Here is a 26,979-nt window from a genome sequence, read left to right as displayed (position 1 = left end):
AGCTGGGGGGGCTCAGACTGGAGTAAAGGAGGCTCAGGGGGGACCTTCTGGCTCTCTGCAATCCCTGCCAGGAGGGGGAAGCCAGGGGGTGTCAGACTCTGTCCCAGGGAACAGGGACACAGGAGAGGACACATTCTCAAGCTGCACCAGGGGAGGGTCATGTGGAACATCAGGAGGAATTTCCTCATGGAAAGGGTGGTCAGGCACTGGAAGGGGCTGCCCAGGGAGGTTTGGAGTGCCCTGGGCTGGTGATCACAGTGGGGTTGGATCAAGACATGTTGGATTCTCTGTCCCTGGAGGTGTTTCAGAGGACACTCAGAGCCACATCCAGTCCCTTCTCCAGCCTTGTTGCTCTTCTCTGGCCCCGCTCCAGCCCCTCAATCTCTTTCCTGACCTGAGGGGCCCAGAACTGAACACAACACTCAAGGTGTGACCCCACCAAGGCAGAGTCCAGGGGAAGGGTCACTGCCCTGGGCCTGCTGGCCACGCTGGTTTGGATCCAGGCCAGGATCCCCTTGGCCTTCTTGGCCACCTGGGCACACTGTTGGCTCCTGTTGAGCTTCCTGTCTATCAGTACCCCAAGTCTTGCACTGATAAAAGTGAAATTCTAAATGCAGGTTTTCCTTTATGAACCCACAGTTGATCTTTTTAAAAAGTGCTGCTCCACAGAGCAGTTCTCCAGCAAATTAATCTGTCAGCAAGAAAAGAAAACAAAACCCACCAAACAAAAGAAAGCAACAAAGCCAAGGGCTCTGGGGCTGCAGAAATGATGACTTTTTATTGTGAAAAGAAAGTTATTTTTTTTCTGATTGCTCAAGAACATTTCAAGCCACTGCTGTTCATCCTGTCCTCACTCCTGTCCATCTTCCAGCCCAGCATTTCTCATCTCTGGGCCACCCTGAGCTCCTCAAAAATCCTTTCCCTGCCATTGATTTTCGTGCTTATCAAGCCAGATGAAAAATCCCACCAAAGCAGAATGCAATTTACTCTTTAATAAACCTCAGATGGAAGTCAATATATCCCTGAGAATCCCTTTTCTTCAAGGGGATAGTAATTAAAGCTGTGCATTACTGGAAGCATTAAAGCTGTAAGACACTTTTAGGGATGTTTATAAAGCTTCTATTTAATCTTTGGACTCACAGCAAGAACCTCAAGAGTGATTCCCCCACCTCCTTTTCCCTGTGTCTAAGGCATGGAAAATGTTTGCAAAGCCATGGAAATTAAACAACATTTAAACCTCATTAGCTGTAATTCATATAATTATCATATTTGACAGATTTACCTTCCACTAAACACGCAGAAAAAAGGGTTTCATTAAGAATGATGAATATTTATGGGTTTTTTCACCTCCTACCTTTGTGTGTTTTACAAATATTTGCACCTGAAGACGCTGGTTTGCTTTGTAATAAAGGAGAGAAAAAATATTTTATGTCCAATTTGCAGAGTAGAACTTGTGGCCTGGAAAAGTTCAACTCCCAGACATCCCAAAAAAAAAGACTTTTCCATGCAAGTGGAAAGGCAAGACAAAGGTGCTGAGCAGCTCCCAGCAGGTCTGGAAGGAGCTCCAGGGTGTTCCCTTTGCATGCCCCGAAGCTTTTGGCACCCTGCAAACCTTTAAACTTCTGATTTAAAGGAGCAGCTGACTCAGAAAAAGCAAATTTAAATGTGGATGTGCCCCAAAGTGGGTGGAACAACTCTGGGGTTGGGGAGGGTGCAGGGCCTGGTGTGCATGGAGAGCACAAAGGGGAAAAGAAACCACATCAAAAGCAATTTTTTATTGCAGGATAAACTTGTGCACAACAAAGGTTTGTGGCTGGGAGTTATTTACAAAGGATTTACATATCAGTGGGTGAGGAAAACAAAGAGGTTTTGCTCCTGTAGGAGAATTCTTGGTGGAAGATTTTGCTCCTCTGTTAAGGAAAATATTAAAAGCACTGGGGAAAATAAGTTTTGGGGCTTCTGGTTCTTACTTGAGCACTAAAACAGGAGCAGAAACTGCTCAGGCAAAGGCTGGGTGTGTTTTACAGCAACAGGGCACTTGCCAGGGGTGGAATCCTGAGGAATCAGGGCTTGGGAAGGGAAATCTGGATATTGGAGGGGATGTAATGGAGGGTGGAATCCCAAGGATTCAGGGCTTGGGAAGGGAAATCTGGATATTGGAGGGGATGTCACTGAGGGTGGAATCTCAAGGAATCAGGGCTTGTTTGGGAAGAGAAGTCCAGATATTGGAGGGGATGTAATGGAGGGTGGAATTCCAAGGAATCAGGGCTTGTTTGGAAAGAGAAATCTGGATATTGGAGGGGATGTCACTGAGGGTGGAATAGAAGGAATCAGGGCTTGGGAAGGAAAACCTGGATATTGGAGGGGATGTCATTGAGGGAGGAATCCCAAGGAATCAGGACTTGTTTGGGGAAGAGGAATCTGGATATTGGAGGGGATGTAATGGAGAATGGAATTCTGAGGAATCAGGGCTAGTTTGGGAAGGAAAACCTGGATATTGGAGGGGATGTCATTGAGGGAGGAATCCCAAGGAATCAGGGCTTGTTTGGGAAGAGGAATCTGGATATTGGAGGGGATGTAATGGAGGATGGAATCCTGAGGAATCAGGGCTTGGGAAGAGAAATCTGGATATTGGAGGGGATGTCACTGAGGGTGGAATCTCAAGGAATCAGGGCTTGTTTGGGAAGAGGAATCTGGATATTGGAGGGGATGTCACTGAGGGTGGAATCTCAAGGAATCAGGGCTTGGGAAGGGAAATCTGGATATTGGAGGGGATGTCACTGAGGGTGGAATCCCAAGGAATCAGGACTTGTTTGGGAAGGAAAACCTGGATATTGGAGGGGATGTCATTGAGGGTGGAATCCCAAGGAATCAGGGCTTGGGAAGGGAAATCTGGATATTGGAGGGGATGTAATGGAGGGTGGAATCCTGAGGAATCAGGGCTTGGGAAGGGAAATCTGGATATTGGAGGGGATGTAATGGAGGGTGGAATCCCAAGGAATCAGGGCTTGTTTGGGAAGGAAAACCTGGATATTGGAGGGGATGTAATGGAGGGTGGAATCCCAAGGAATCAGGGCTTGTTTGGGAAGGAAAACCTGGATATTGGAGGGGATGTCATTGAGGGAGGAATCCCAAGGAATCAGGACTTGTTTGGGAAAGGGAAATCTGGATATCGGAGGGGATGTCACTGAGGGTGGAATAGAAGGAATCAGAGCTTGTTTGGGAAGAGGAATCTGGATATTGGAGGGGATGCCATTGAGGGAGGAATCCCAAGGAATCAGAGCTTGTTTGGGAAGAGGAATCTGGATATTGGAGGGGATGCCATTGAGGGTGGAATCCCAAGGAGTCAGGGCTTGTTTGGGGAAGAGAAACCTCAGTATCTGAGGGCATGTCATTAGGGTGGAATTCCAAGGAATCAGGGCTTGTTTGGAAAGAGAAATCTGGATATTGGAGGGGATGTAATGGAGGATGGAATCCTGAGGAATCAGGGCTTGGGAAGAGAAATCTGGATATTGGAGGGGATGTCACTGAGGGTGGAATCCCAAGGAATCAGAGTTTGTTTGGGGAGGAAAATCTGGATATTGGAGGGGATGTCATTGAGGGAGGAATCCCAAGGAATCAGGACTTGGGAAGGGAAATCTGGATATTGGAGGGGATGTAATGGAGGGTGGAATCCCAAGGAATCAGAGTTTGTTTGGGGAGGAAAATCTGGATATTGGAGGGGATGTAATGGAGAATGGAATCCGAAGGAATCAGGGCTTGTTTGGGGAGGAAAAGCTTGGATATTGGAGGGGATGTCACTGAGGGTGGAATCCCAAGGAATCAGGGCTTGGGAAGGGAAATCTGGATATTGGAGGGGATGTCATTGAGGGAGGAATCCCAGGGAGTCAGGGCTTGTTTGGGAAGAGGAATCTGGAAAGAAATAAAGCAAAGAAATAGAGCAAAGAAAAGGAAAGAAATAAAGGAAAGAAATAGAGCAAAGAAATAGAGCAAAGAACTAAAGGAAAGAAATAAAGGAAAGAACTAAAGGAAAGAAATAGAGCAAAGAACTAAAGGAAAGAACTAAAGGAAAGAAATAAAGGAAAGAAATAAAGGAAAGAAATAAAGGAAAGAAATAAAGCAAAGAATTAAGCAAAGAAATAAGCAAAGAAATAGAGCAAAGAAATAAAGCAAAGAAATAAGCAAAGAATTAAGCAAAGAAATAAGCAAAGAAATAGAACAAAGAAATAGAGCAAAGAAATAAGCAAAGAACTAAAGGAAAGAAATAAAGGAAAGAAACAGAGCAAAGAAATAAAGGAAAGAAATAAAGGAAAGAAATAAAGGAAAGAAATAAGCAAAGAATTAAGCAAAGAAATAGAGCAAAGAAATAAAGGAAAGAAATAGAGCAAAGAAATAAGCAAAGAAATAAGCAAAGAAATAAGCAAAGAAATAAGCAAAGAATTAGAGGAAAGAATTAAGCAAAGAAATAAAGAAATAAGCAAAGCACAGCTGAGAGGAGCAGGAGCTGAATGTGTTTCCCTGGCTATGAAATCATCGTGAGCAGAGAGAAAAGCAGGAGGAGGTTTAATCCACAAAGAGATAAGGAGGAATTCTGTGCTGAGCTGACACAGAAGCTTTTAACTCAAAATGCAGAATTTGCTGTGGGTTCTTTGCACCCAGAATTCCAAGGAGCCCCAGAAGCTCTTCCAGAGCCCCGTTAATGTGCAAATGATGTGACTTTGGTTCTGTGCAACAGCAAATGAAGCCAATTATGAGAATTCTGCTGCAGCTTCAGCACTTCCCACTCCTTGGGGATAAAAGGTTCAGGTTCCTCTGAGGCTGCAGGTCCCGATCTGAGACATTTCCCCTCCTTTGGGAGGAGGAATGGAAGGCAAAGGGGGTTTTCCTGCAGCAGATGAGGAGCTTTGGGAAGAGCTGCCCTCAGTTTATAAACATTCAGCAAAACCCAACAGGAGTTTCCTTGGGAAGTGTTTTTGTTCCTTATTACACTCAGTTTCTTCCTCACTGGATAAAATATTCCCATGTGTGGTCCAGGAATTTTCAAAGAATTTGAATATGGCAATTTTTTTTTTCCAAAAGACCCAGTTTGTGGCACAGAGACCTTTTCCCAGCTGGTGTTTGGCCTTGTCTGGTATCTTTATTTTAACCTTGTTACAAGTTCGATGCCTCAAACTTGGTACAAATTTAATGCTCCTCTTCGAGAGGAGGCAACTTGGGCAGAGTGAGGGTGAAGATTTTGGGTCAGAAGAGCAACTTTTATGCCGGGTTTTGTTTCAAGTCTTAGTTTAGCTGAGAAGTTTGCAGGAATTTTCCTGCCCTTCCTGCAGTTGGGACCTGGGACTGGGGGATGTTCAGGTGTAGGTGATGGGCAGGATGATGCTCCTCTGCTTCTCAAAGCTTCCTTTATGAAACTATGGAATGCTTTGGTATGGAAAGCACCTAAAAGACGATTTCATTTCACCCTTCTGTGATGGGCAGGGACACCTTCCAAGGGACCAGATTGCGCCGAGCTCCACCCAACAGTGGCCTTGAATACTCCCAGGGCTGGGGAATGCACATCTGGGCAGCCCATTCCCTCCTTTCCCGCAATTCCCGGTATTTTCAGGATTTGTGGGCGCACAGGCCTGGCCCCGCCGCCTCCTCCCTCCCGCCGCGTCAGCGTTGCCAGGCAACGCCTAAAATGGCGGCGCCCGCGCAAGGCACGTCGGGACTTGTAGTCCAGTACCCCACCACGCCCGCGCCCTGCCCGCCGTGCAGGACTCGCTTTCCCATCAGCCCGCGCGGCGCCGCGCCAAGGGCCGAGCGAGCGCATTTACCTGCGGGGAGCGGGGCACAGGTGGGGCGCGCCGCGGGGGCTGCTGGGAGTTGTAGTTCAAAGCAGAATGGCCGCTAAGGGAAGCGGGGCGGAGGGAGGCGGCGACTGGACTACAACTCCCAATGGGCAACGGGGGGAGCGGGCAGGGCGCCGGCGGAGGGCGGGGGGTACGAACGGGAACCCCGGCGGTGCTGCCGCGGTGGGCGCTCAGGTGAGTCCGCAGGTGAGGACGGGCCGGAGGAGCGGGAGGGAAAAGGGACGGCCGGTGGGCCCCGGGGCGGGCAGAGAGTCCCGGGCAGTGCCCCTTTGTTCCCGGGGTCAGAGGGGTTTGCCGAGGAGGGCGAATTCCCGGGGGAAAAGCCCCCCCGGGGCTGGCGGGAGGTGCCCCGGGCTGAGAGTGAGGCCTGGCGGGGTCGCCCCTCGTCGGTTCCCGGTGGGTTTGGCAGCGAATCTTCTCCTCTTCATCACCCGCTGAAACCCCCGGTGCTTTATTTCCTGATAAACTTACTCAGTCTAAATCAATTTTTGTGATAATCTGAGATGTTTTGAGGTTTACTCTTTGGCGTTATTGTTTTTGTTGGTGGGTTTGGGTGGGTTTTTTTGTTTGTTTGTTTGTTTTTTCTGGCTAAACTTCCACCCAATACACGCCTCGATAACACGGATTTTTTGTTGCACCATTTTGGGGTAAAAAAAGCCCCAAACAGGCCATGCAAACATTGGGATTGTTGAGCCTGGAGAAGAGGAGGCTCCAGGGGGATCTCATTGTGGCCTTCCAGGACCTGGAGAGAACTCACAAAGTCACGGACAGAGACTGTTTCCAGGAGGGACAGGACGAGGGGAATTACTTCATACTGCCAGACAGGAGGGTTGGAGTAAATAGATTTAATATTAGATTAAATATGAAGATGAAATTATTTACTCAGAGAAGCTGTGCCTGCCCCATCCCTGGCAGTGCCCAATTCCAGCCTGGAGCAACCTGGAATAGTTGAAGGTGTCCCTGCCCATGGCAGGGGGTGGAACTGGTTGATCTTTCAGGTCCCTTCCAACCCAAACCACCCCATGATTCTGTTCTTTTATTCTATACCCTTTTTCCATCTTTCCCTGTAGCACATTCCCTCCAGCTGTTGTACCAGCAAAATACATTGCAGCAGGAGATGGTGGTGTTAATTAGTGCTGGTGTTAATTAGTGTTTGCTCAAGGCAGGTGTGGAAGAGCTTTTGCAGCAAAGCCTGGCTTAAGGTAGAGCTCAGTGGAGCAGGAGGGTGTGAGGGTTTAATTGTTGCACAACCCTGGGGATGGAGGGGTAGGATGGTGGTTCTTTTCACTGGGGGCATGTTCAGAAAGCTGGAAAAACGAGTCCTCCTGGAGGCTGAATTTGATGGAGGATTGTTTTGGTTCCAGCACAGCCCATATCTGATGTTCTGCCACGCAGGTTGGTTGTGAAACAGCTGCAGTGGCAGCGAGGAATTCACAGCAATCCCCAAACCTCAGGGCTTTGCTGTTCCCTGGGGAAGATGCACAGCCCTGGGAAGGAGCTGGTAAGTGAGAATTTAATTTTTACAGCCCTCTGAGCCTGAATTTGGGCTTTGCTGCTCTCAGGACTAACTTATGGTCACATCAGAATGAATGTGGTGCAGTTTCCAACTCTGATCTGCTGAGGGAATGATGAAACCACCTGAAATTCAGGCAAAGTTTCTTTTTGTTGCCATCTTTTTCCAGGTACCTGTAGGAATTTCTTTGCTCATAAAAAAGCTTTAAGCAGGAAAGACACTGAAATGCAGCAGAAATAATGGATATAGAGAAACTGCAGGAAAAAAGATAAATAATGGATATAGAGAAACTGCAGGAAAAAAGATAAACTAAAGGAGTGGGAGGGGAAAAAGTCTCCGAGTTCTTGGTGTTCATGAATTGTTTGTGTTGCTTTTAAAAGCAGCCAGAGGAAGAATCCCCCTGAGTGGCTGTTTCTCTGGGGTGTGTTGTGGCACTCAAGCTGACAGTGATTTGAGGTTTGTTTCAGATGTGAAACTCTGGTGTGAAATCCTTGTTTTAATTGAGGCGTCTGCGTTGGCTTCGGAAGCACAAACACTTCCCAATTCAGGCTCCTCTTTGTGCATGACATTATCTCCTTTTCCATAATCCAGAGAGGAAACTCTGCCAAGCATGAAACATATTTTATGGTGAAAAAGACTTTGCTGGGGGTGTTTGATCCTGATAAAATCCACGTTATTGTGGAATCGTGGGGTGGGTTGGGTTGGGCTGGGATGGGTTGAGTTGGGAGGGATCTTAAAGATCATCCTGTTCCACACCCTGCCATGGGCAGGGACACCTTCCAGCCACTTCCAGCCACTTCCAGCCTGTCCTTGGACATTCCAGCCCCTTCCATCCTGTCCCTGGACCCTTCCAGCCCCTTCCAGCCCGTCCCTGGACCCTTCCAGCCCCTTCCAGCCCGTCCCTGGACCCTTCCAGCCCCTTCCAGCCCGTCCCTGGACCCTTCCAGCCCCTTCCAGCCCGTCCCTGGACCCTTCCAGCCCCTTCCAGCCCGTCCCTGGACCCTTCCAGCCCCTTCCAGCCCGTCCCTGGACCCTTCCAGCCCCTTCCAGCCCGTCCCTGGACCCTTCCAGCCCCTTCCAGCCCGTCCCTGGACCCTTCCAGCCCCTTCCAGCCCGTCCCTGGACCCTTCCAGCCCCTTCCAGCCCGTCCCTGGACCCTTCCAGCCCCTTCCAGCCCGTCCCTGGACCCTTCCAGCCCCTTCCAGCCCGTCCCTGGACCCTTCCAGCCCCTTCCAGCCCGTCCCTGGACCCTTCCAGCCCCTTCCAGCCCGTCCCTGGACCCTTCCAGCCCGTCCCTGGACCCTTCCAGCCCGTCCCTGGACCCTTCCAGCCCGTCCCTGGACCCTTCCAGCCCGTCCCTGGACCCTTCCAGCCCCTTCCAGCCCGTCCCTGGACCCTTCCAGCCCCTTCCAGCCCGTCCCTGGACCCTTCCAGCCCCTTCCAGCCCGTCCCTGGACCCTTCCAGCCCCTTCCAGCCCGTCCCTGGACCCTTCCAGCCCCTTCCAGCCCGTCCCTGGACCCTTCCAGCCCCTTCCAGCCCGTCCCTGGACCCTTCCAGCCCCTTCCAGCCCGTCCCTGGACCCTTCCAGCCCCTTCCAGCCCGTCCCTGGACCCTTCCAGCCCCTTCCAGCCCGTCCCTGGACCCTTCCAGCCCCTTCCAGCCCGTCCCTGGACCCTTCCAGCCCCTTCCAGCCCGTCCCTGGACCCTTCCAGCCCCTTCCAGCCCGTCCCTGGACCCTTCCAGCCCGTCCCTGGACCCTTCCAGCCCGTCCCTGGACCCTTCCAGCCCGTCCCTGGACCCTTCCAGCCCGTCCCTGGACCCTTCCAGCCCCTTCCAGCCCGTCCCTGGACCCTTCCAGCCCCTTCCAGCCCGTCCCTGGACCCTTCCAGCCCCTTCCAGCCCGTCCCTGGACCCTTCCAGCCCCTTCCAGCCCGTCCCTGGACCCTTCCAGCCCCTTCCAGCCCGTCCCTGGACCCTTCCAGCCCCTTCCAGCCCGTCCCTGGACCCTTCCAGCCCCTTCCAGCCCGTCCCTGGACCCTTCCAGCCCCTTCCAGCCCGTCCCTGGACCCTTCCAGCCCGTCCCTGGACCCTTCCAGCCCGTCCCTGGACCCTTCCAGCCCCTTCCAGCCCGTCCCTGGACCCTTCCAGCCCCTTCCAGCCCGTCCCTGGACCCTTCCAGCCCCTTCCAGCCCGTCCCTGGACCCTTCCAGCCCCTTCCAGCCCGTCCCTGGACCCTTCCAGCCCCTTCCAGCCCGTCCCTGGACCCTTCCAGCCCCTTCCAGCCCGTCCCTGGACCCTTCCAGCCCCTTCCAGCCCGTCCCTGGACCCTTCCAGCCCCTTCCAGCCCGTCCCTGGACCCTTCCAGCCCCTTCCAGCCCGTCCCTGGACCCTTCCAGCCCCTTCCAGCCCGTCCCTGGACCCTTCCAGCCCCTTCCAGCCCGTCCCTGGACCCTTCCAGCCCCCTCCAGCCCGTCCCTGGCCCCCTCCAGCCCGTCCCTGGCCCCCTCCAGCCCGTCCCTGGCCCCCTCCAGCCCGTCCCTGGCCCCCTCCAGCCCGTCCCTGGCCCCCTCCAGCCCGTCCCTGGCCCCCTCCAGCCCGTCCCTGGCCCCCTCCAGCCCGTCCCTGGCCCCCTCCAGCCCGTCCCTGGCCCCCTCCAGCCCGTCCCTGGCCCCCTCCAGCCCGTCCCTGGCCCCCTCCAGCCCGTCCCTGGCCCCCTCCAGCCCGTCCCTGGCCCCCTCCAGCCCGTCCCTGGCCCCCTCCAGCCCGTCCCTGGCCCCCTCCAGCCCGTCCCTGGCCCCCTCCAGCCCGTCCCTGGCCCCCTCCAGCCCGTCCCTGGCCCCCTCCAGCCCGTCCCTGGCCCCCTCCAGCCCGTCCCTGGCCCCCTCCAGCCCGTCCCTGGCCCCCTCCAGCCCGTCCCTGGCCCCCTCCAGCCCGTCCCTGGCCCCCTCCAGCCCGTCCCTGGCCCCCTCCAGCCCGTCCCTGGCCCCCTCCAGCCCGTCCCTGGCCCCCTCCAGCCCGTCCCTGGCCCCCTCCAGCCCGTCCCTGGCCCCCTCCAGCCCGTCCCTGGCCCCCTCCAGCCCGTCCCTGGCCCCCTCCAGCCCGTCCCTGGCCCCCTCCAGCCCGTCCCTGGCCCCCTCCAGCCCGTCCCTGGCCCCCTCCAGCCCGTCCCTGGCCCCCTCCAGCCCGTCCCTGGCCCCCTCCAGCCCGTCCCTGGCCCCCTCCAGCCCGTCCCTGGCCCCCTCCAGCCCGTCCCTGGCCCCCTCCAACCCGTCCCTGGCCCCCTCCAGCCCGTCCCTGGACACTTCCAGCCCCCTCCAGCCTGTCCCTGGCCCCCTCCAGCCTGTCCCTGGACACTTCCAGAGCTGGAACAGCCCCAACATCTCTGCCCACCCAGGGCCTGCCCACCAACACACTAAGGAATTTTTTTCCTAATATCCAACCCAAACCTACTTTCCTACTTCATTTCCAAGCTAAAACTTCAGCTCCTCTGAGTCAGTATTTCCCCAGACTGAATATCCTGAAGGTTTTAGGGCTTTTTTTTCTTTCTAATTATCAAGTTATGGTATCAAATATTATCCATGGGGGCTGGAAAGGAGTAAAATGGGTTGTGTTCCTTCTGTGGGTTGGACAGTGAGGCCAATTCACTGGAACTGGGAGTTGCTCTCTTGGAATTCTGCACTTCATTTATTCCCTGACTTGAAGATCACAAACTCTTGCCAAGAGCTGTGGTTTTTAGGAACACTTATATATGCTTTTCATATTATTGCATTTAAACATATTATTGCATTTAAAGTCTGATATTCTTCACAGGAATCATCCTAAACAAAAAGTAGATATTCAGTGTGACCTTCATGGTTTGAATTTCTGCCTCATTTGGAGAGAGTTCTATATTACTATATATTAAGGTTATATAAATATATTTATATATATATATGTGTGTGTGTATATATGTATATATATTTATTTTTATATATATATGTGTGTGTGTGTATATATGTATATATATTTATTTTTATATATATATGTGTGTGTGTGTATATATGTATATATATTTATTTTTTTATATATATATGTGTGTGTGTGTATATATGTATATATATTTATTTATATATATGTGTGTGTGTGTATATGTATATATATTTATTTATGTATATGTGTGTGTGTATATATATATGTATATATATTTATTTTTTATGTATATGTGTGTGTGTATATATATATGTATATATATTTATTTTTATATATATATGTGTGTGTGTATATATATGTATATATATTTATTTTTATATATATATGTGTGTGTATATATGTATATATATTTATTTATATATATGTGTGTGTGTGTATATGTATATATATTTATTTATATATATATGTCTGTGTGTGTATATGTATATATATTTATTTTTTATGTATATGTGTGTGTGTATATATATGTGTATATATATTTATTTTTATATATATATGTGTGTGTGTATATATGTATATATATTTATTTTTATATATATATGTGTGTGTGTATATATATAAAAACCATAATATATAATAATATAGAATATTTACATAAATAAACAAACATATATATATATAAATATATATTTATATATATTATTATTATTTCTATTATGGTAAGGAAAATATTATGTTAAGGAAAATATCTATTATGTTAATAGGCTGCTAATTTTTACTGGCTGATAAAGAATTGACCAGGATGTGGAGAAATAATTGTGGGACTTGCAATAAAATGTAAATTGAGGAAATAGAACAAATATAACAAATAAGTTTATGCCTTTAAAGCAGCTCGTTCAGCTCAGCTTTCCCTTTGCTGCAGTTCCAACCAGCAACATGTGGAGATCCATATTAATCTCAAATATTGGCTTTTTCTGATGGGAATTCAAAGTATTGGCTGATGGTTTGAGGGCAGGTTGATGTGAGTCCCATCCCTGCTGGAGCAGCTGCAGGGAGGGGGTTGTGGGTTGTGGCTGAGCACAAATGTCTGCCCAGCAGTGCAACAATATTGGTGATGAGTGGCCTGAGTTCTTTCAGGCATGGAAATCCAGCCAATATTCAGCTTTGCACCCACAAAAAGGAGGATTGGCCACTTAAAAGTGGCTTTTTTTTTCCCCAATATTTTCTCATTTAGTCCTGGACATTATTGTCTAGGTAAGCAGCACATATTGTTTAAATAAATCTGCCTTTTAATTGGTATTTACACCTATTATAATAATCAGGTATTGACAAAAATCTGTGCAAAGCATCCAAATCAATGAAACAAATTATTAGCAAATACCAACAGTTTTCCCCAGAGGAATTTTTTGGCAGCCAAGGAGCAAAATCTCATTTCTGAAGAGGAATTTTAGAAAACTGATGGCAGAAAACTTGGGGAAAACTGATAAGGCAAAGTCTGTGTATGCCTAAAATTGTTTTAACGTGAGATAATAATTAACATAAAATAATTAAATGCTTAAATTGGAGAAGATCAGGCCAGTGCAAGGTTTTCCTGCTCTTCCCCAATCCTCAGTGTGGAAAGGAGTTGCAGCAGCAAAACTGGAGTTTTGGTTTTCAGGATTTGCAGCCCTTGATCTTGGAGCTCTCACTGATGGCAGGACAGAATAATAAGTTTTCCCACCAAGCTGAACTAATCTTAGTTTGAAGTTGAGACTCTGTGTAAGTGATTTACAACAAAAAAAAAAACCCCAGAAATTAATCATAGGAACTGCTCAATGATTCTGTTCTTCAGCAAAACAACTTGCCAAGGGTCATGGTGCATATTTGGCAGTAATTTAAAGCACAGCCAGTGGATTATTATTTAACAAAAACAGTAACAAATTTCACTTGGTGAAATGAGTCACTAAAGGAGTTTTCCCCTGCAGTTGGAGGCTTTTCTCAGACTCTTTGCTTTGGTTTGAGGGTCTTCTCTGTCCCAGTGTTTTATGTATAATAAAAAGGATTATATTTTCCTAAGTCTGGGCTTCAGGTGGGGCAGTTCTGAGAACTGGCTGTGGCTTTTATAGACTAGAGAAAAGGCAGATTTATATATTGACACAGGGAGGGGCTGACACTGCTCCTCAAATGCCTTTTATTTTATCAGACAATGTAATATAAGAAACATGAACTGCTGTGGATTTCCATGGCAGTTTGAGGAGTTAAAAGCAAAGCTTTGGTGCAGACTGACCAAAATATTCTGGCCAAACGTGTTCTCAGGCCAGTCAGAAATACAATTTATTACCAGCCAGACCTCATTAATGCTTCCTACCTCATTAATGCTTCAGGGCTGTGCTGCCATGGGGGAGCTGAGCTGCAGCTTTGCCTTTTTGTGCCCCGTGTGCTGCTCCCAGTCCATCCCAGTGCCACGTGCAGCCCTGACTGGGGGGTTATCGCTGCTGGTGCCAGGCAGGACCTGCTCATGGCAATCACATTGATTTGCAGATCCTGCCTGTGGAATAGGCTCTGCTGTGGCCCAGTTTGGAGCAGGCTGATAAGGCTCCTTGTTCCTTAGCAACCACAACCAGAACCCTGCCCTTCTGCAGCTGGAAGGAAAATCCTGAATGTCTCAGACTCGGGGCTTGACCCAAGGTAAGTCCTTCCCCTCCTCGGGTTTCATTTAAAGGCCTTTGCTGCGAATGAAAGAGGAGAGTGGGCAAAACTTCCTTAGCAAAGGGGATGCTTCACTTCTGGGGCATTAATAAATCCTTCCTTCACTTCTGGGGCATTAATAAATCCTTTATTTCCCCCTCTCAATGCAGAGCTGTGTCTTTGCTGGGCATGGAGGTGCCATATGTCCTTCTCCTAACAAGGCTCGTGGCAGAAGTTGCCAGCAAATCCACAGACAGCTCGGTAGGTGCTCTGTGGGGTTTTGTCTAACTGGGATCCTTCTTTTCCTCTCCTACTGTAGTTTCTGGAGGGCTTTTTAATTGAGCAGAAATTACCATTAACTGAAACCTTTGCAGTGGGTCAGTTTGCTCTGGTTGCCTGGTCAGACAGGGAGTTCTCCCTGTAGGACAGGAGGGTGCAATGGATAAAGCCTCACAATAAAACACCCTGATGAGCAAAAAAACCACCCCTTTTTAAGCTGCTTGAAACCCCTTTTTAAACTGCTTGAAACCCCTTTTTAAACTGCTTGGCAGTTAAACTGCAAATAATCCAAACCCTGCATACCCAAAAGTTAACATTTCAAAAGACTGGGGAGCTTTGAAGCTTCAAGTCACAGAAAAAGGTCAGAGTATAAAATTCTTTTTGCAGGAGAGTTCAACCAACAAAACATTTTGAAGGAACTGGTCTTTAGCATTTTATCTGTAAATCTGCTTGTTTTTTCTGCTCTCCACCTCCCCAGGATGCACCAACTGAGAGCCCAACCTGCTCCTTTCAGTTTTAACAGCCCCAGCCGTTTGTCCTGGTAACTTTGATCTTTGTCACCTTCAGATTTGATGGTGTTTGCTGATAAGCACAAGTAATATTTGCTGTTACTTATTAGGTATATTTAAACTACTCCTGTGGCTGATTCTGCAGCAGGTCTTGTTCCTTTTGGCCAAGATTTTTTCAGACTGATTGTACCTGCAAGATGTGGAAGTTTGGTGACTTATTTTTCTTGCACAGGTTCAGAGTGTGGATATTCCCAGGTCTCTGAGATGTTCCAAATATCTCTCAAAAGAACCACAGAGTTTCTAACAACCATTTATCTCTGAGCTTTATGTCACAGCTTGTTGCAATTTGTAAATCATTTGGAAACTGGCATTTATATAAACAAAAATTAAGAATAAACCCTGTGCCTTCAGGCTGTGTGAAGTTTTGTTTTTATGTTAAATATTGAAGGGAGAGGCTTGTGCTGGATTGCTCTGAGTGGAGGGGTTGGCACCACTTGGAATATTCAATGAAAACTGGGGCTTGCCAATGGTTTTCTGAGCAGACCTGTCTGGGAGTTTGTTGTGGGAAGGACAACTCCCTCCCCCTCTGAATTCTCCTTCCAATTCAGCTCTTTTGAGGCTTTGTGGAGTGTCCCAAGCACGGTGTGTTTGTTCTCAGAGTGTTTCTGCCACCTCAGCCTCAGCCTGGTGGTGCCTCCAGCTCGTTCCCTCCTTGGGAAGCTGCTGAATGCAGAGGAAAAGCTCCTCCAGCAGGTTGGAACTGAGCTCTGCTTGTTCCTCTGCCTCCTCTGGGGGGATGTTTCTTGCTCTTGAAGCATTTTAATCCTTACATGAACTGCAGGGTGTGATTTCTTTTCTCAGGTCTCAGAAACAGAATGTTGTGTGGATGTGTTGGATTCAAACAGTTCCTGTCCAGTGACCAACCAGTGCAGTCCAGGTAGGGATTGTCATTGCTTAATAAAATCTTGGAATGGTTTGGGTGGGAAAAGACCTTCAAACTCCTCCAGTGCCACCCCCACCTTCCACTATCCCAGGTTGCTCCAAGCCCCATCCAGCCTGGCCTTGGCAATTCCAGGGATAAAAAAAATCCCAATTTTATTAACACCAATTGTGTTTAATTAATTGGGGAGTGAAAACAAAATAATAAATGCATATCTGCAAGTCCTTCTTCCTCTGCACACACAAGGAATGCTGCTCATGACTCACAAATGTTGTTCTTTCATGGTGAAGGGAATAAAAAAAATTACTGATAAGGTAATTCTTTATGGCTTTTTATTTAGTGTGCACTTGGATTATGTAAGAGCTGTTGTAAATGCTTAAAAGCCCTAAAAGCCCTGATAATGAGCATCAAAAGCCAGAATGCTGTAATGGGTATCCAAGGCAGCATTAGTAAGAATAATTTCAATGGTCTTATTGGCACAGAATGCCTCAGTCTTCCTCCTGCCACACACCTGGAGTTGTTTGCTTCTAAACAGAATTAAAAACTGCTTTTCTCACTCTCCAGGAGTGAAGGGAGGTCCTTTTTTAATGCTGTTTTCTTTAAAATCAGAGAGTAAAAGCAGGAAAAGTGACTTCAGAGCTCACAGTGCAAGGGAATGAGTGACTTTAAAATTGGGGTCCCTCTGCTAGAACACTTTAAGCCACTGCTTCATTTAAATGAAGCAACTCTTAGAGAAGTTATACCTTAATTTCTGCCTCTAAATGATCTTAGTTGTGGTACAAACAATTGCCTCCAAGTTATGGGATTAAATTCTCTTAAATTTTCCTGTAATCTGATAATCTCCCAGCAGCTTTGGTGTCACCCAAGTGCTTTGGTGCTTCCTCCCTGTCCCTCTGGGCAGCCTTTGCCTTCCCACTGGGCTGCACTTTCTGGTTGTGGGCCCCAAATCTGCTGCTCCTGCCCCAGGAAAAGGGGGCAGCAGAGCTGGGTGGAGATCAGCACCTTCCTGATGCTTTGCTTTGGGGATAATTGATACCACTTTGGCTCAGGGCTCTCCAGAACTGGGTTTCAGCCAGCCCAGGAAGTGGCTTTTCCCTTTAAATGCAGCCTGGGATAAGATCCAGCAGGAATATCCTCCTAATCTGCACAACTCAAGCCTAAGCCTTAAGTGAGACCAGCACAGCTTTATTGTATTAAATGAAGCTACTGGGGAAGATGGGCCCTAAAATTCCTTTTTCTTAACCAAGACACATTTAAACATAAACTGGGAGATTCAACACCAGAGACCCAGGGCAGGTTTAATCAGGGCCCTGCATGGTGAGGTGACTGATAGAAAACACTCACCATCTGTCACACAGTCCTTGAACCAGCTTGTCTTGTCTTTAAAGTGAAACAAATCCTACAGTGCCTGAAAGCCCTGGGGAAAAAAGGACTTTATTATGGCACTATTTGTATTTTAACTTGCCATCCTGCAGGGGGTTGAATACAATTCCAACACCTTTTCTTTTATCCAAGTGCACCTTTTCTGGTTCTTGGCACATCATCCCTGCCTGTTGTATTGTCAGTATTAAAATGATATTAAATTTTGTTTTTATGACCCTTGAAAACAGTAAAATTACTCTTTTTTTGGTGTCCTGGAGGGTAATTATACTTTGGACAATTCCCATCTTGCTCCAAACTGCACCATGTGGAGTGTGGTGGAACTGCCCTCTGGGGGTTGTTTGGTTCTAACTCTCCTTTTTGCCCCTTGGAAAGTTGGATTTTTTCTGGAATAAACACTTTGAAATGAAAATAATATACTAGAAATAAAATGAAATGAATAATAAAAATAATTGTAATAGAATAGGAAGGAGGAGATGTTTGTAACCAGCAGAGGGAATTTGTTGTCTTTGCCTCTTTCTGGAGAGTAAGAAATACCCAAAGAGGGGCAGATATTTGGGGGTTTTGTTGTTTTCCTCCCTCTGTACCTCTTGTTCCCTTGCAGGTTGTTACAGGAGGTGGAATGAGGATGGGAGCAGCAGCTGCATTAAATGCAGAAATGAAACCCTGCCTGTCTCCTCTGGGTCCAACCTGAGTGAATGCAGAAACAGTGAGTTCTTTACCAGCCCTTTGTGATGGTTTTCAGTCCTGCCATCTCTTCTTTCACACCTGGCCCAGCAAAGGTTGATCAAGAAGGCATCAAACATTGCAGGTTTTCACTCCCCCTCTTCTGTAAAACTTTTCCAAAGCCCTCCTGTGGCTTTGAGCTTTTTGAATGTGCAACAAAACCTGTAAAACTTGGAAATTCAGTGTAAAGAAACTGCAGTGATGTGGAATCCTCCTAAGGAAGGGAAAAAACCCTTCAGGACCTTGTTATGCAAAGGCAAATGCAGCATTAATTAAAAGTGATGAACTAAACCAGCCCTAAACACCAAAATGGTGAATCTCCCAGAGTGGGATCTGTGTCAGACACACAGTGAGAGCTTTAATCTGCACTGTGGGTGTTTGCCAGGACTTCTCCAGAGCACAAAATAGCTCAGACTGTGCTTGAGGTCTCTGAAAAATCTATTTTAAGGAGCCCAGATTTCATTTTGTGTCTGTGCTTTGTTGGAGAGGTGAGAACCATCCAAGTCCTTGTAAAGAAGTTTAATGAAACTCATCAGAAACTTGATCTGAACTCCTGGGAAATGCAGCAGGGAATTCTTTTTTCTTTTTTTTTTTTTTTTGGACAAATTCTGTTGATGTTTGTTTCTTTTTAAAAAAAAATCCCAGAGTGACATAACAAATTTATCATGGAGGAAAGCAGGATTTCTGTACAATTTCAAATAATTACTGAGCAATCTTTTACTGAGATTTTCACCCAATCTGTAGCTCCTGTCAGGTTTTACTCTAAAAACTTTCTGTTTAATTTCAGCTGGTGGCAGAGGGATGAATTTCCAAATGAATATAAGCACTGTAAGTCCTTTCATACAGAACATAGGTGAGTAAATGGAAAGAGCCCCTGGGTGCAGGTTTGGGGATTATTTACTCTCTACCAAGGAATTGGAAACAAGTTGTGAAATTATAGGGTTTAATTAGGTTTTATTTAATTATTAGATTTTATTTGCTTACCAGGGTTTCTTCTCAGTGTAGTAGCAATTTCTGTAGTACCTTTCCTGGCTTGTTCTCCACAAGAATCTTTCCTAAATCTGAGCTGAATTTTGAAATAACTGTTTTACTGAATGGTTCTTTCCCCTTGTGACCTTGAAGTGGTTTCCTGGTCCAGGTGGAGCTGGTTGTTTATGAGCCCACACAGCTGAGTTTTGAACCTTTGGGGGCTTTGGGGGTCACACATCTCTTGGTTTTCTCCCAGTCATTTCAGTTTAAACCCCTAAAACTACTTGGACACAGGTAAGAAGAATCCAAATTGAGAATATTTGGGCAGCAGCTTCAGCAAGAGACTGAATCAAGTGATTTAGTGGTGGAAGTGATTGAGTGTTTCCTGGAAGGGAAGGCTCAGCAGCCCAGGCCAAGGTGGCTCTGCTGATCCCCTTCTCATTAGTCTTGTCTTGTCTATATTCTCAATTTGAGGCATTTATTGCTCTTCAGAACATGAACTTCTCCAGCACAGAATGAGCATCAGGAAGTTGGGCTTTTATCTGTTGTCTAACCCTTTTAGTAGAAGAGATTCCCAGTGAATAATGATCTTTTCCCTCTCTTTCTGTTGTGTTTGTTTGCACAGGGGGCCCAGAAGTGGCAGCCTCTCTCATCTTAGGGACCTTTTTCATCAGTTTATTCCTCATTCTCTCTGTTGCTTCTTTCTTCTACCTCAAACGTGCCAACAAACTTCCTAACATTTTCTACAGAAGAAACAAAGGTAAGATACCTCCAGTTGTCTGTTTAATTTCTAAATTGATTTAAACCCTTTTAATTGTCTTCCTGTGGGTTGTAACTCGGTGTAGCTGCTGCTGGTTTTTCTGGTCCTCCAAAGCAGTGGCAATTTTTCTCCTGTTGTGTGTTTTAGGGTCAAGTTCTCCTGTGTGTTTTTTAGGGTCTTGTTTTCCTGTTGTGTGTTTTTAGGGTCCTGCTTTCCTGTTGTGTGTTTTTAGGGTCCTGCTTTCCTGTGTATTTTTTGGGGTCCTGCTTTCCTGTTGTGTGTTTTTAGGGTCCTGTTTTCCTGTGTGTGTTTTTAGGGTCCTGTTTTCCTGTGTGTGTTTTTAGGGTCCTGCTTTCCTGTTGTGTGTTTTTAGGGTCCTGCTTTCCTGTTGTGTGTTTTTAGGGTCCTGTTTTCCTGTGTCTGTTTTTAGGGTCCTGTTTTCCTGTTGTGTGTTTTTAGGGTCCTGTTTTCCTGTATGTGTTTTTAGGGTCCTGTTTTCCTGTGTGTGTTTTTAGGGTCCTGCTTCCCTGTGTGTGTTTTTAGGGTCCTGTTTTCCCTGTGTGTGTTTTTAGGGTCCTGTTTTCCTGTGTGTGTTTTTAGGGTCCTGCTTTCCTGGTGTGTGTTTTTAGGGTCCTGCTTTCCTGTTGTGTGTTTTTAGGGTCCTGCTTTCCTGTTGTGTGTTTTTAGGGTCCTGCTTTCCTGTGTGTGTTTTTAGGGTCCTGCTTTCCTGTGTCTGTTTTTAGGGTCCTGTTTTCCTGTTGTGTGTTTTTAGGGTCCTGCTTTCCTGTTGTGTGTTTTTAGGGTCCTGCTTTCCTGTTGTGTGTTTTTAGGGTCCTGCTTTCCTGTGTGTGTTTTGAGGGTCCTGCTTTCCTGGTGTGTGTTTTTAGGGTCCTGCTTTCCTGGTGTGTGTTTTTAGGGTCCTGCTTTCCAGGCAGGGCAGAGATCTGGGTGTGCTGAGGTTCACCTGGCTCAGTGACTCTCACTCACCCAGCCCTTGGTTCCAGAGATTTTCCAGACTACAACCCTTGACTTCAGTTGTCACTGAATGGGAGACATTTCTAAAGCCTTACAAAAAACAGCTGTTGTTTGTTCTTGGATTAGAGAGCAGTAACAGCAAAGGGTGGTGTAGTTACCATGGATGTGGCAGCAGCAGGAGAAAGGGAATGGAATTGCAGGTCCCTCACTATTGCACTGGATTTAAAAATGAAATTGGAAGTCCCTCATTATTGCAGTGGATTTTAAAATGGAATTGCAGGTCCCTCATTATTGCACTGGATTTAAAAATGAAATTGCAAGTCCCTCATTATTGCACTGGATTTAAAAATGGAATTGCAATTCCCTCATTATTGCACTGGATTTAAAAATTCAGGATTTAGTGGGGTTTGGAAGAACAAACTGCCTGATTTTTACTTTTCTTAAGCAAACACCCCTTAGCTTTTCTTTTATAAGGAAATTTATTCTTTATTTCTGCCACTCTTGTTATTGAGAAGTGAAACCATCTAAGTAAAATCATGGACTGGTTTGGGCTGGCAGGGACCTTGAAGACCCTCTGTGCCAGGGGCAGGGGCACCTTCCACCAGCCCAGGCTGCTCCAAGCCCTGTCCAGCCTGGCCTTGGACAGTTCCAGGGATGGAGCAGCCTAAATCTGACTTCATGGCAAAGTGATTCCACCAAAACTAGGGAAGGAACCCCTGGGTTGTGCTCAGCCATGAGCCCCAAGATTTTAGACATCAGATGCTTCCATTTCTGTGATGTTCTTCTGTGTGTCCACCTTTGCCTGGTTGCAGTTTCTGGGAATTAGGGAGCCAAACCTGTGGCAGGTGGTGGTTCCATTGTCCCCAGGGTTTGCCTGGAGCTGCCCTGGGACTCTGCAGTGCCTTGGAGTGATGCCCATGCCAACCTCGAGCCCAACATTTGCTGTGTTAGAGCTCCTTCTGCTGAGAGGGAGCTGTTCTTGGCACCTCTGCTGAGCCACCAGCCCTGCCCAGGCTTCAGCCACGAATCCCTGGACTGTCACAGCACAAATGACCCTAAAAAAGCCACAACAGGGGCTGGGGGGGGAGCAACACAATCCCAGTCTTTGGCTGAGAATGGTTTTTTACTCACAATGACTTCAAGGCCCATCACTTTTGCAATCTCTGTTGTCTCAGTGCATGTGAAAGTTCACATCAGGGTCTCTCTGAGTCTGGACTGGTCAGTGCCAAGGAACTCCTGGTCTCCTTGAGGGATTGAAACCTCTGGGTTGCTTTTCTGAGGAAATTTAGTTAGTGTCACATTCTCCTTCAGTTTTCAGGGCACCAAGAGCTGTTGTGGGACATTTCTGAGCTGCCAGGACACCAAACCTCAGTGCTGCTGGTCTGATTTCCCTATTTTGTGCTGATAATTCCCTCTGATCCAGCAGGATAAAGCAAAAGTGTTCCTTCTCTGAGGGAGAAAACCTTCCAAACATTTCCCTGGCTGATTTTCAGCTTTCATTCTGCCTGGGGGATGATGACCATGTGGCCAAGGAAGGCAACAACCCCTTGGCTAAAGGCTGCACCTTTCACTGCTCCACTGGTTTTGTTTGTGCTCCCTTTTTCTGGCTCACAGTGACATTTTTCCCACTGAAATTTCTCCCTGTTAAAGAGGCTGCTGGGGCTGCCTCCTTTGGAAGCAAAAGAAGTCCCTCTTAAAGACCTTTGCAACCCTTTATCTTGAACCTTGAAGAGTCCTGTGTATTCTACTGATGGATTTTTCTGACTGCCCTGCTCTGTTTTGTGACTAAACTGGGTTTTTAAACTATTCCAGGCCTGGATGTGTTTTTAGAAAACCAGCAGTTCCAGCCTTACAGATTAATGAGGGTTAATCTTATCTCTTTCTCTCCCTTTTAGCATCTGTTCTCCAGCCTAGTGAAACAGTAAGTAAATTCTGTTCCTCCAACAGGAACAAGCAAATAAAACATCAGCTAAACAATAATTTCAATTGTAACAGTTCATTAATGAGCTCCTTAATCTGCTGTGTGAGACTGAAATAATACAAAAGATGTTTGGAGCTTTTGTCCAAACTGAAAGGGGAAAGATAAATACTGACCATCCACTGAGTTATTTTTCCAAACAAAACTATGAACACACAGTGAATATTATTGGAACTCTAATTTTTTTTTTTAATGAAAGACTGTGGAAAAAGTGCTTTGTTTGACATGTTCATTCTCCTGTTTTGTACAGGCATCCATGATACCTCCCCCAGCTTCTTCAGGTGAGGAACTGCTCCCTGCCATGTGCTGCTCCCAGGATTTCACCTCTTGGCTGCCTTTTCCTCCCTGTTAAAATCAGGGAAACTGTCTCCAAGTGGGAATGCTGAGAATACCCAACAAGTCAAAATAATGATCTGTAGAACTGTGGAATCAGTTGAGGGGACAGAAATCCAATGAGATCTGTCCAGTAAGGCCTCTTTGATAGGATTGATTGCTTTAATTAATGCAGGCAGCCAGTATTGATGGAGTGCTTGATGAGAAAATAGATCTGTGACAGCTCCTAAAATAGCTCTTCCACTCCTGGCCTAGCAGAGAACTCTTACAAGGAGGTGCAGTATTTTTTTTCCTAAGTAAATTATTCAGTCTGGGGCCTATTTTCAGGATTAGATTCTCCTTGACAATGCCAGGTTGGCTCATTTTCAGACTTCTCAGCTTCTTGAAAGCAAACCCACAGTGCTTGGGACACACCATTAGTGTGTGTGCTGAGGAGGGTGCTGCTATTTTGGCTCTTTTTGCCAAGGTGTGGTTTTAATTCGTGCAAAACTCGTGCAGAAATTAATTTCTTGGGGCAGATTTCATTTAAACATTAAAATTTCCTTCCTGTTAAGGCAGTCTTGAGCCTTCAGACATTTTTAGATGTGTTGCAGGCTGTTAAACTGGCAGCCAGTGCTGCTGTTGGAAAGTGTTGGCTCCTTGACCTTGATTTATGGAAGAAACACAGTTGTGAGGGGGTTTTAGGGCTGAAAATGGAAAGCTCCATGTACTGTAAGCATTTCAAATAACAGGAATGCCACTTTATACTGGGCATCTCATTTTCTAGGCCATTGGAACTTGTTTCCAAAGGTTATTTGTGGACTTCTGCAGCATCCCAGGCACTCAGCAATAGGACAAAGGGGGCACGATGGGCTCAAGATCTGCCAGGGGAAATTGAAGTTGGAGATCAGAAAAAAATCCTTTGCAGAGAGAGTGCTCAGGGATTGGAATGGGCTGCCCAGAGAGGGGGTGGATTCCCCATCCCTGGAGGTTTTTCAGCTGAGCTTGGCCGTGGCACTGAGTGCCATGATCTGGTAAAGGGACTGGAGTTGGACCCAGGTTGGACTGGATGATCTCCTTTTCCAACCCAATTCATTCTATGATCAACTCTATGTAGGTTTTTTTTGTGGTTTGGTTTTCTTGGGTTTTTTTTTCCAAGTCCAGAATCACTTTGGTCACTGAGGAATTAGGAATTCACAGAATCCCTGAGGTTGGGAAAGAGCTCCAAGGTCCCCGAGCCCACCCTGTGCCCGATGCCCACCTTGTCCCCCAGCCCAGAGCTCTGAGTGCCACTGCCAGTCACCCCTTGGGCACCTCCAGGTCTGGGCACTCCAAAAACCCCTGGGCATCCCCTCCCAGTGCCTGCCCACCCTCTCCATGAGGAGTCAGTGCTGAGGGCACTTTCCTGGAGCAGGAGCTGACGCTGGTTCTGTGCCTTTCAGTGCGGAAGCCGCGCTACGTCCGCCGGGAGCGCTCCCTGCTCACCTCTGCCTCTGCTGCCATCATCTCCTCTGAAACCAGGGTCAGCAATGTTTAGCCTTCACTCCTCTTGAGGACTTCAAGTGTTCCTGGTGTCAAAGAACCCTTTTCTGAACCCACTGAAGTGCCAGGAAAACGTTGCAAGCAGCTGACCCTGAACGGGAACCAAATGACTGTCAGAGGGTTTGTGCCAAATGTCCTGCCAGGGCTGAGCTGCTGGCAGTGACCCCCAGTTCAGTGCACTATTCCAGCTCTGGGGGCTCCTTTCTTTCCTACATATGCTGGGTTTGAAATCTTTCAAGAATCTGCCTTTCTTTGGAACACTTTGTGTTCTGGCAAGGTCTTCTCCCTGTGTTGTGGCTTGTTCTGTGTGCCCACACAAAGTCCTGGCATTACCCAGGGATGTGGGCTTGGGGAAGGGACCCAGTTAGAAATGGGAACACTTAAGTGCCACTGCTTTAACAAGATAACAATAATTAACATGCAGAATCCTTTGGCAGCAAAAAATGATGCTCCTGGGGCATCCTCTGCAGCCTCTGACACAGCTGACCCTGTTTTCTAACTGTGACTATGGACCCACCCTCCAGATACTGCTGTTCTTGGTGCTTTGGAAGGCTGTGCTCAAATAGGGGTCCAGTCCCAAGTGTGGGAATGTCTTGGGAAGTTTTTTCAATTGGCTTCAGCTCAGTCCTTGGCTAAAGAGCTGTTTGCTGGGGTTTGTACCTGTCCCTGCTGGTTGGGACACCTGGGAGCCCAGAATTCCTGCAGGACAGTTGTTGGACACCTCAGTGAGGTTTGGGATGGACTGGAGAGGTCAGAGCAGCCTCTGCCAATGCAATAAGGGGTTTCTTTGGTCAAGCCCTTCATTAACACTCCTGAATTCTCCAGGCCAGCACCTTAGGGCAGAGCTCAGCAGGGATTTCCTTGTTCAAAGCACCAGCCAAAACATCCCCCACTGAGGATGTTCCTGCCCTCTCTGTGTGCCTGAGGGGTCACTCCTTCAGGGAACTCCAGGAGCTGCAAAAGGACTTTTGTTTCTGTCTAGGTTGTCCTTCACCAGTTCTTTTCCTGGCAGGGGTGACTCTGTTGCCATGTGAACCCTTACTGGGCATACTGGGATGGGCATGAGAGTGGGTGACTGGGAAATCAGTGAAAAAAAGAGGTTGCTAAACTGGTTGGAGTGTCACTGTCACCTCGTGTGAATTCTAACTATGCAGCCTGTGCATTGCCACCTACCTGTGTTGCTGTTGCCTGTTTTGGTTTAGCTGCCACTCCATTCTGGGTCTGTGCTCCTAAAATAAATTCTTTGGAAGCTCTTCCTCAGCATCCACTGGCAGGAATGTGAACTGGAACAGTTGGTTCTCCTTTTTTTCAGGAAAAGGAGAACAAAATTGTCTTGATCTGACATGACACCCATATGGAGAGCCCCAGACTTGTGATCCAGATTCCCTTTTCTCTGGGGTTAAAAGCTTGTTCAAAGAGGAGAAGTGGAATGGGAGGAGATAAATTTATCTTACTGAATAGACCCATTTTCTGGAAGTTTCAGTGAAGTTGTGTTGGCTCTTGTATCTCCTCTCAGAGTTAGTGAGATTCATGTAAAATCTATAGGGGATAAAAAAAAATCATGAGGAGCCTCCTGTGCAAAAAACCTCCTGAAACTCCACATTGTCTTTCTATCATGATGATAAATAAAATTATTGATTTATTGGACAGGCAATGCCACTTTCAGACCCTTCAGCTTTCCATGGGAAATGTGATCTCTACATTTTGGATGGTCCAAGTTCCAGAGGTTCAGGAAATGGTGGCACTTTTGTTTCTGTCATTTCAGTGTCTTTTTGTCTTTGTGCTGCTGAGAAATCATGTGTAGAAGTCATAGGTTGGGTTTTTTTTCTGAACTTAGTTGCTGAGTATTTTCCTTAGGAAAAGGAGTAACTATGCAAATAATGCCAAGAAACTGCACCTTTGGGAGCAGGGAATTTGTGCTTGTCAGCCTGTCCCTGACAGTGCATTCTTGTGTTGCTCAGTTGCAAATATGTCCTTTCTCCCCCTAAATTATTGAAGGATCAGCTCACTGGGCTGTCTGAGCCTCCTCATCCTCCTGTGCTCCTTGTAACCAGAAGCTCCAGTTGTGCAGTCCAGTTTTTCTCAATGACAACACCTCTCTCACCCAGCAAACTTCTAAATGCAGCAGATATTTTTACTAATTTTTGTGTTTCAGGGACTCTTCAGCTGTTGTTGTTGCTGTCTGACCCAGTGAATTCCTGGTCTAAACTGCTCCTCATTGGTTTGCACTGTCAAATTAAATATATAATGTGGTGGTTTTGTTCCCATCTCCCTTGAAAATAACAATGTATGTTTTAAAAAAAATTGGCTTTAATGATCCCTGTTATTTAAGGTATTTGTATATTTTTAGATTGTGCCAAAATAAACATATTTGAGCTGTTTGGGGTTTTTTTAATGGCTGTGGAGCTCATTCATGTGTTTCCTTTTTAAGCACAGAATGAAGGGAGCAACATTAACACCCAAAGCAGATCATGGTTTCAGCTCATCTGGCTTGTTACTTCCACCAGAACTGGAGTTAAAATAAACAAGGAAACAGTTTGGTGGCTCTTCCTGCTCAGCCCTACAGAGAGATAGTCAGGCTGTGCTACAGAGACTCTATTTCCACACCTTAAAGTCCTAAAAAAATCCACCTGTGATGGCCTTACCTGTGGTACCATGAGAACAATT

The 26,979-nt window shown here is 46.9% G+C and overlaps 1 protein-coding gene across 5 annotated transcripts; it reads left to right on the top strand.

Moving 5' to 3' along the window:
• Positions 1-5,953: 5,953 nt before the first annotated feature.
• On the top strand, positions 5,954-26,717 carry C22H1orf159 (chromosome 22 C1orf159 homolog). Of its 5 annotated transcripts, XM_071575827.1 has the most exons (12): positions 5,954-6,026; positions 7,248-7,353; positions 12,933-13,033; positions 13,796-13,942; positions 14,113-14,203; positions 15,592-15,667; positions 17,655-17,759; positions 18,564-18,629; positions 19,371-19,505; positions 22,376-22,401; positions 22,709-22,739; positions 24,213-26,717. In XM_071575827.1, exons 5-12 carry the CDS (start codon positions 14,132-14,134, stop codon positions 24,305-24,307), a joined length of 606 nt encoding a protein of 201 aa, XP_071431928.1. In that variant the 5' UTR covers positions 5,954-6,026; positions 7,248-7,353; positions 12,933-13,033; positions 13,796-13,942; positions 14,113-14,131; the 3' UTR covers positions 24,308-26,717. The 5 variants fall into 5 exon arrangements, with proteins under 5 accessions (XP_071431928.1, XP_071431924.1, XP_071431925.1 ...); XM_071575823.1 differs by lacking the exon at positions 12,933-13,033; XM_071575824.1 differs by lacking the exon at positions 12,933-13,033 and having other exon boundaries at positions 5,971-6,038.
• The last annotated feature ends 262 nt before the right edge of the window (positions 26,718-26,979 follow it).

This window comes from Pithys albifrons, chromosome 22 (genome assembly GCF_047495875.1).
Source record: "Pithys albifrons albifrons isolate INPA30051 chromosome 22, PitAlb_v1, whole genome shotgun sequence".
NCBI lineage: Eukaryota > Metazoa > Chordata > Aves > Passeriformes > Thamnophilidae > Pithys > Pithys albifrons.
Note: the sequence above shows the minus strand (reverse complement) of the source record. Positions and strands in the feature narration are given on the sequence as shown.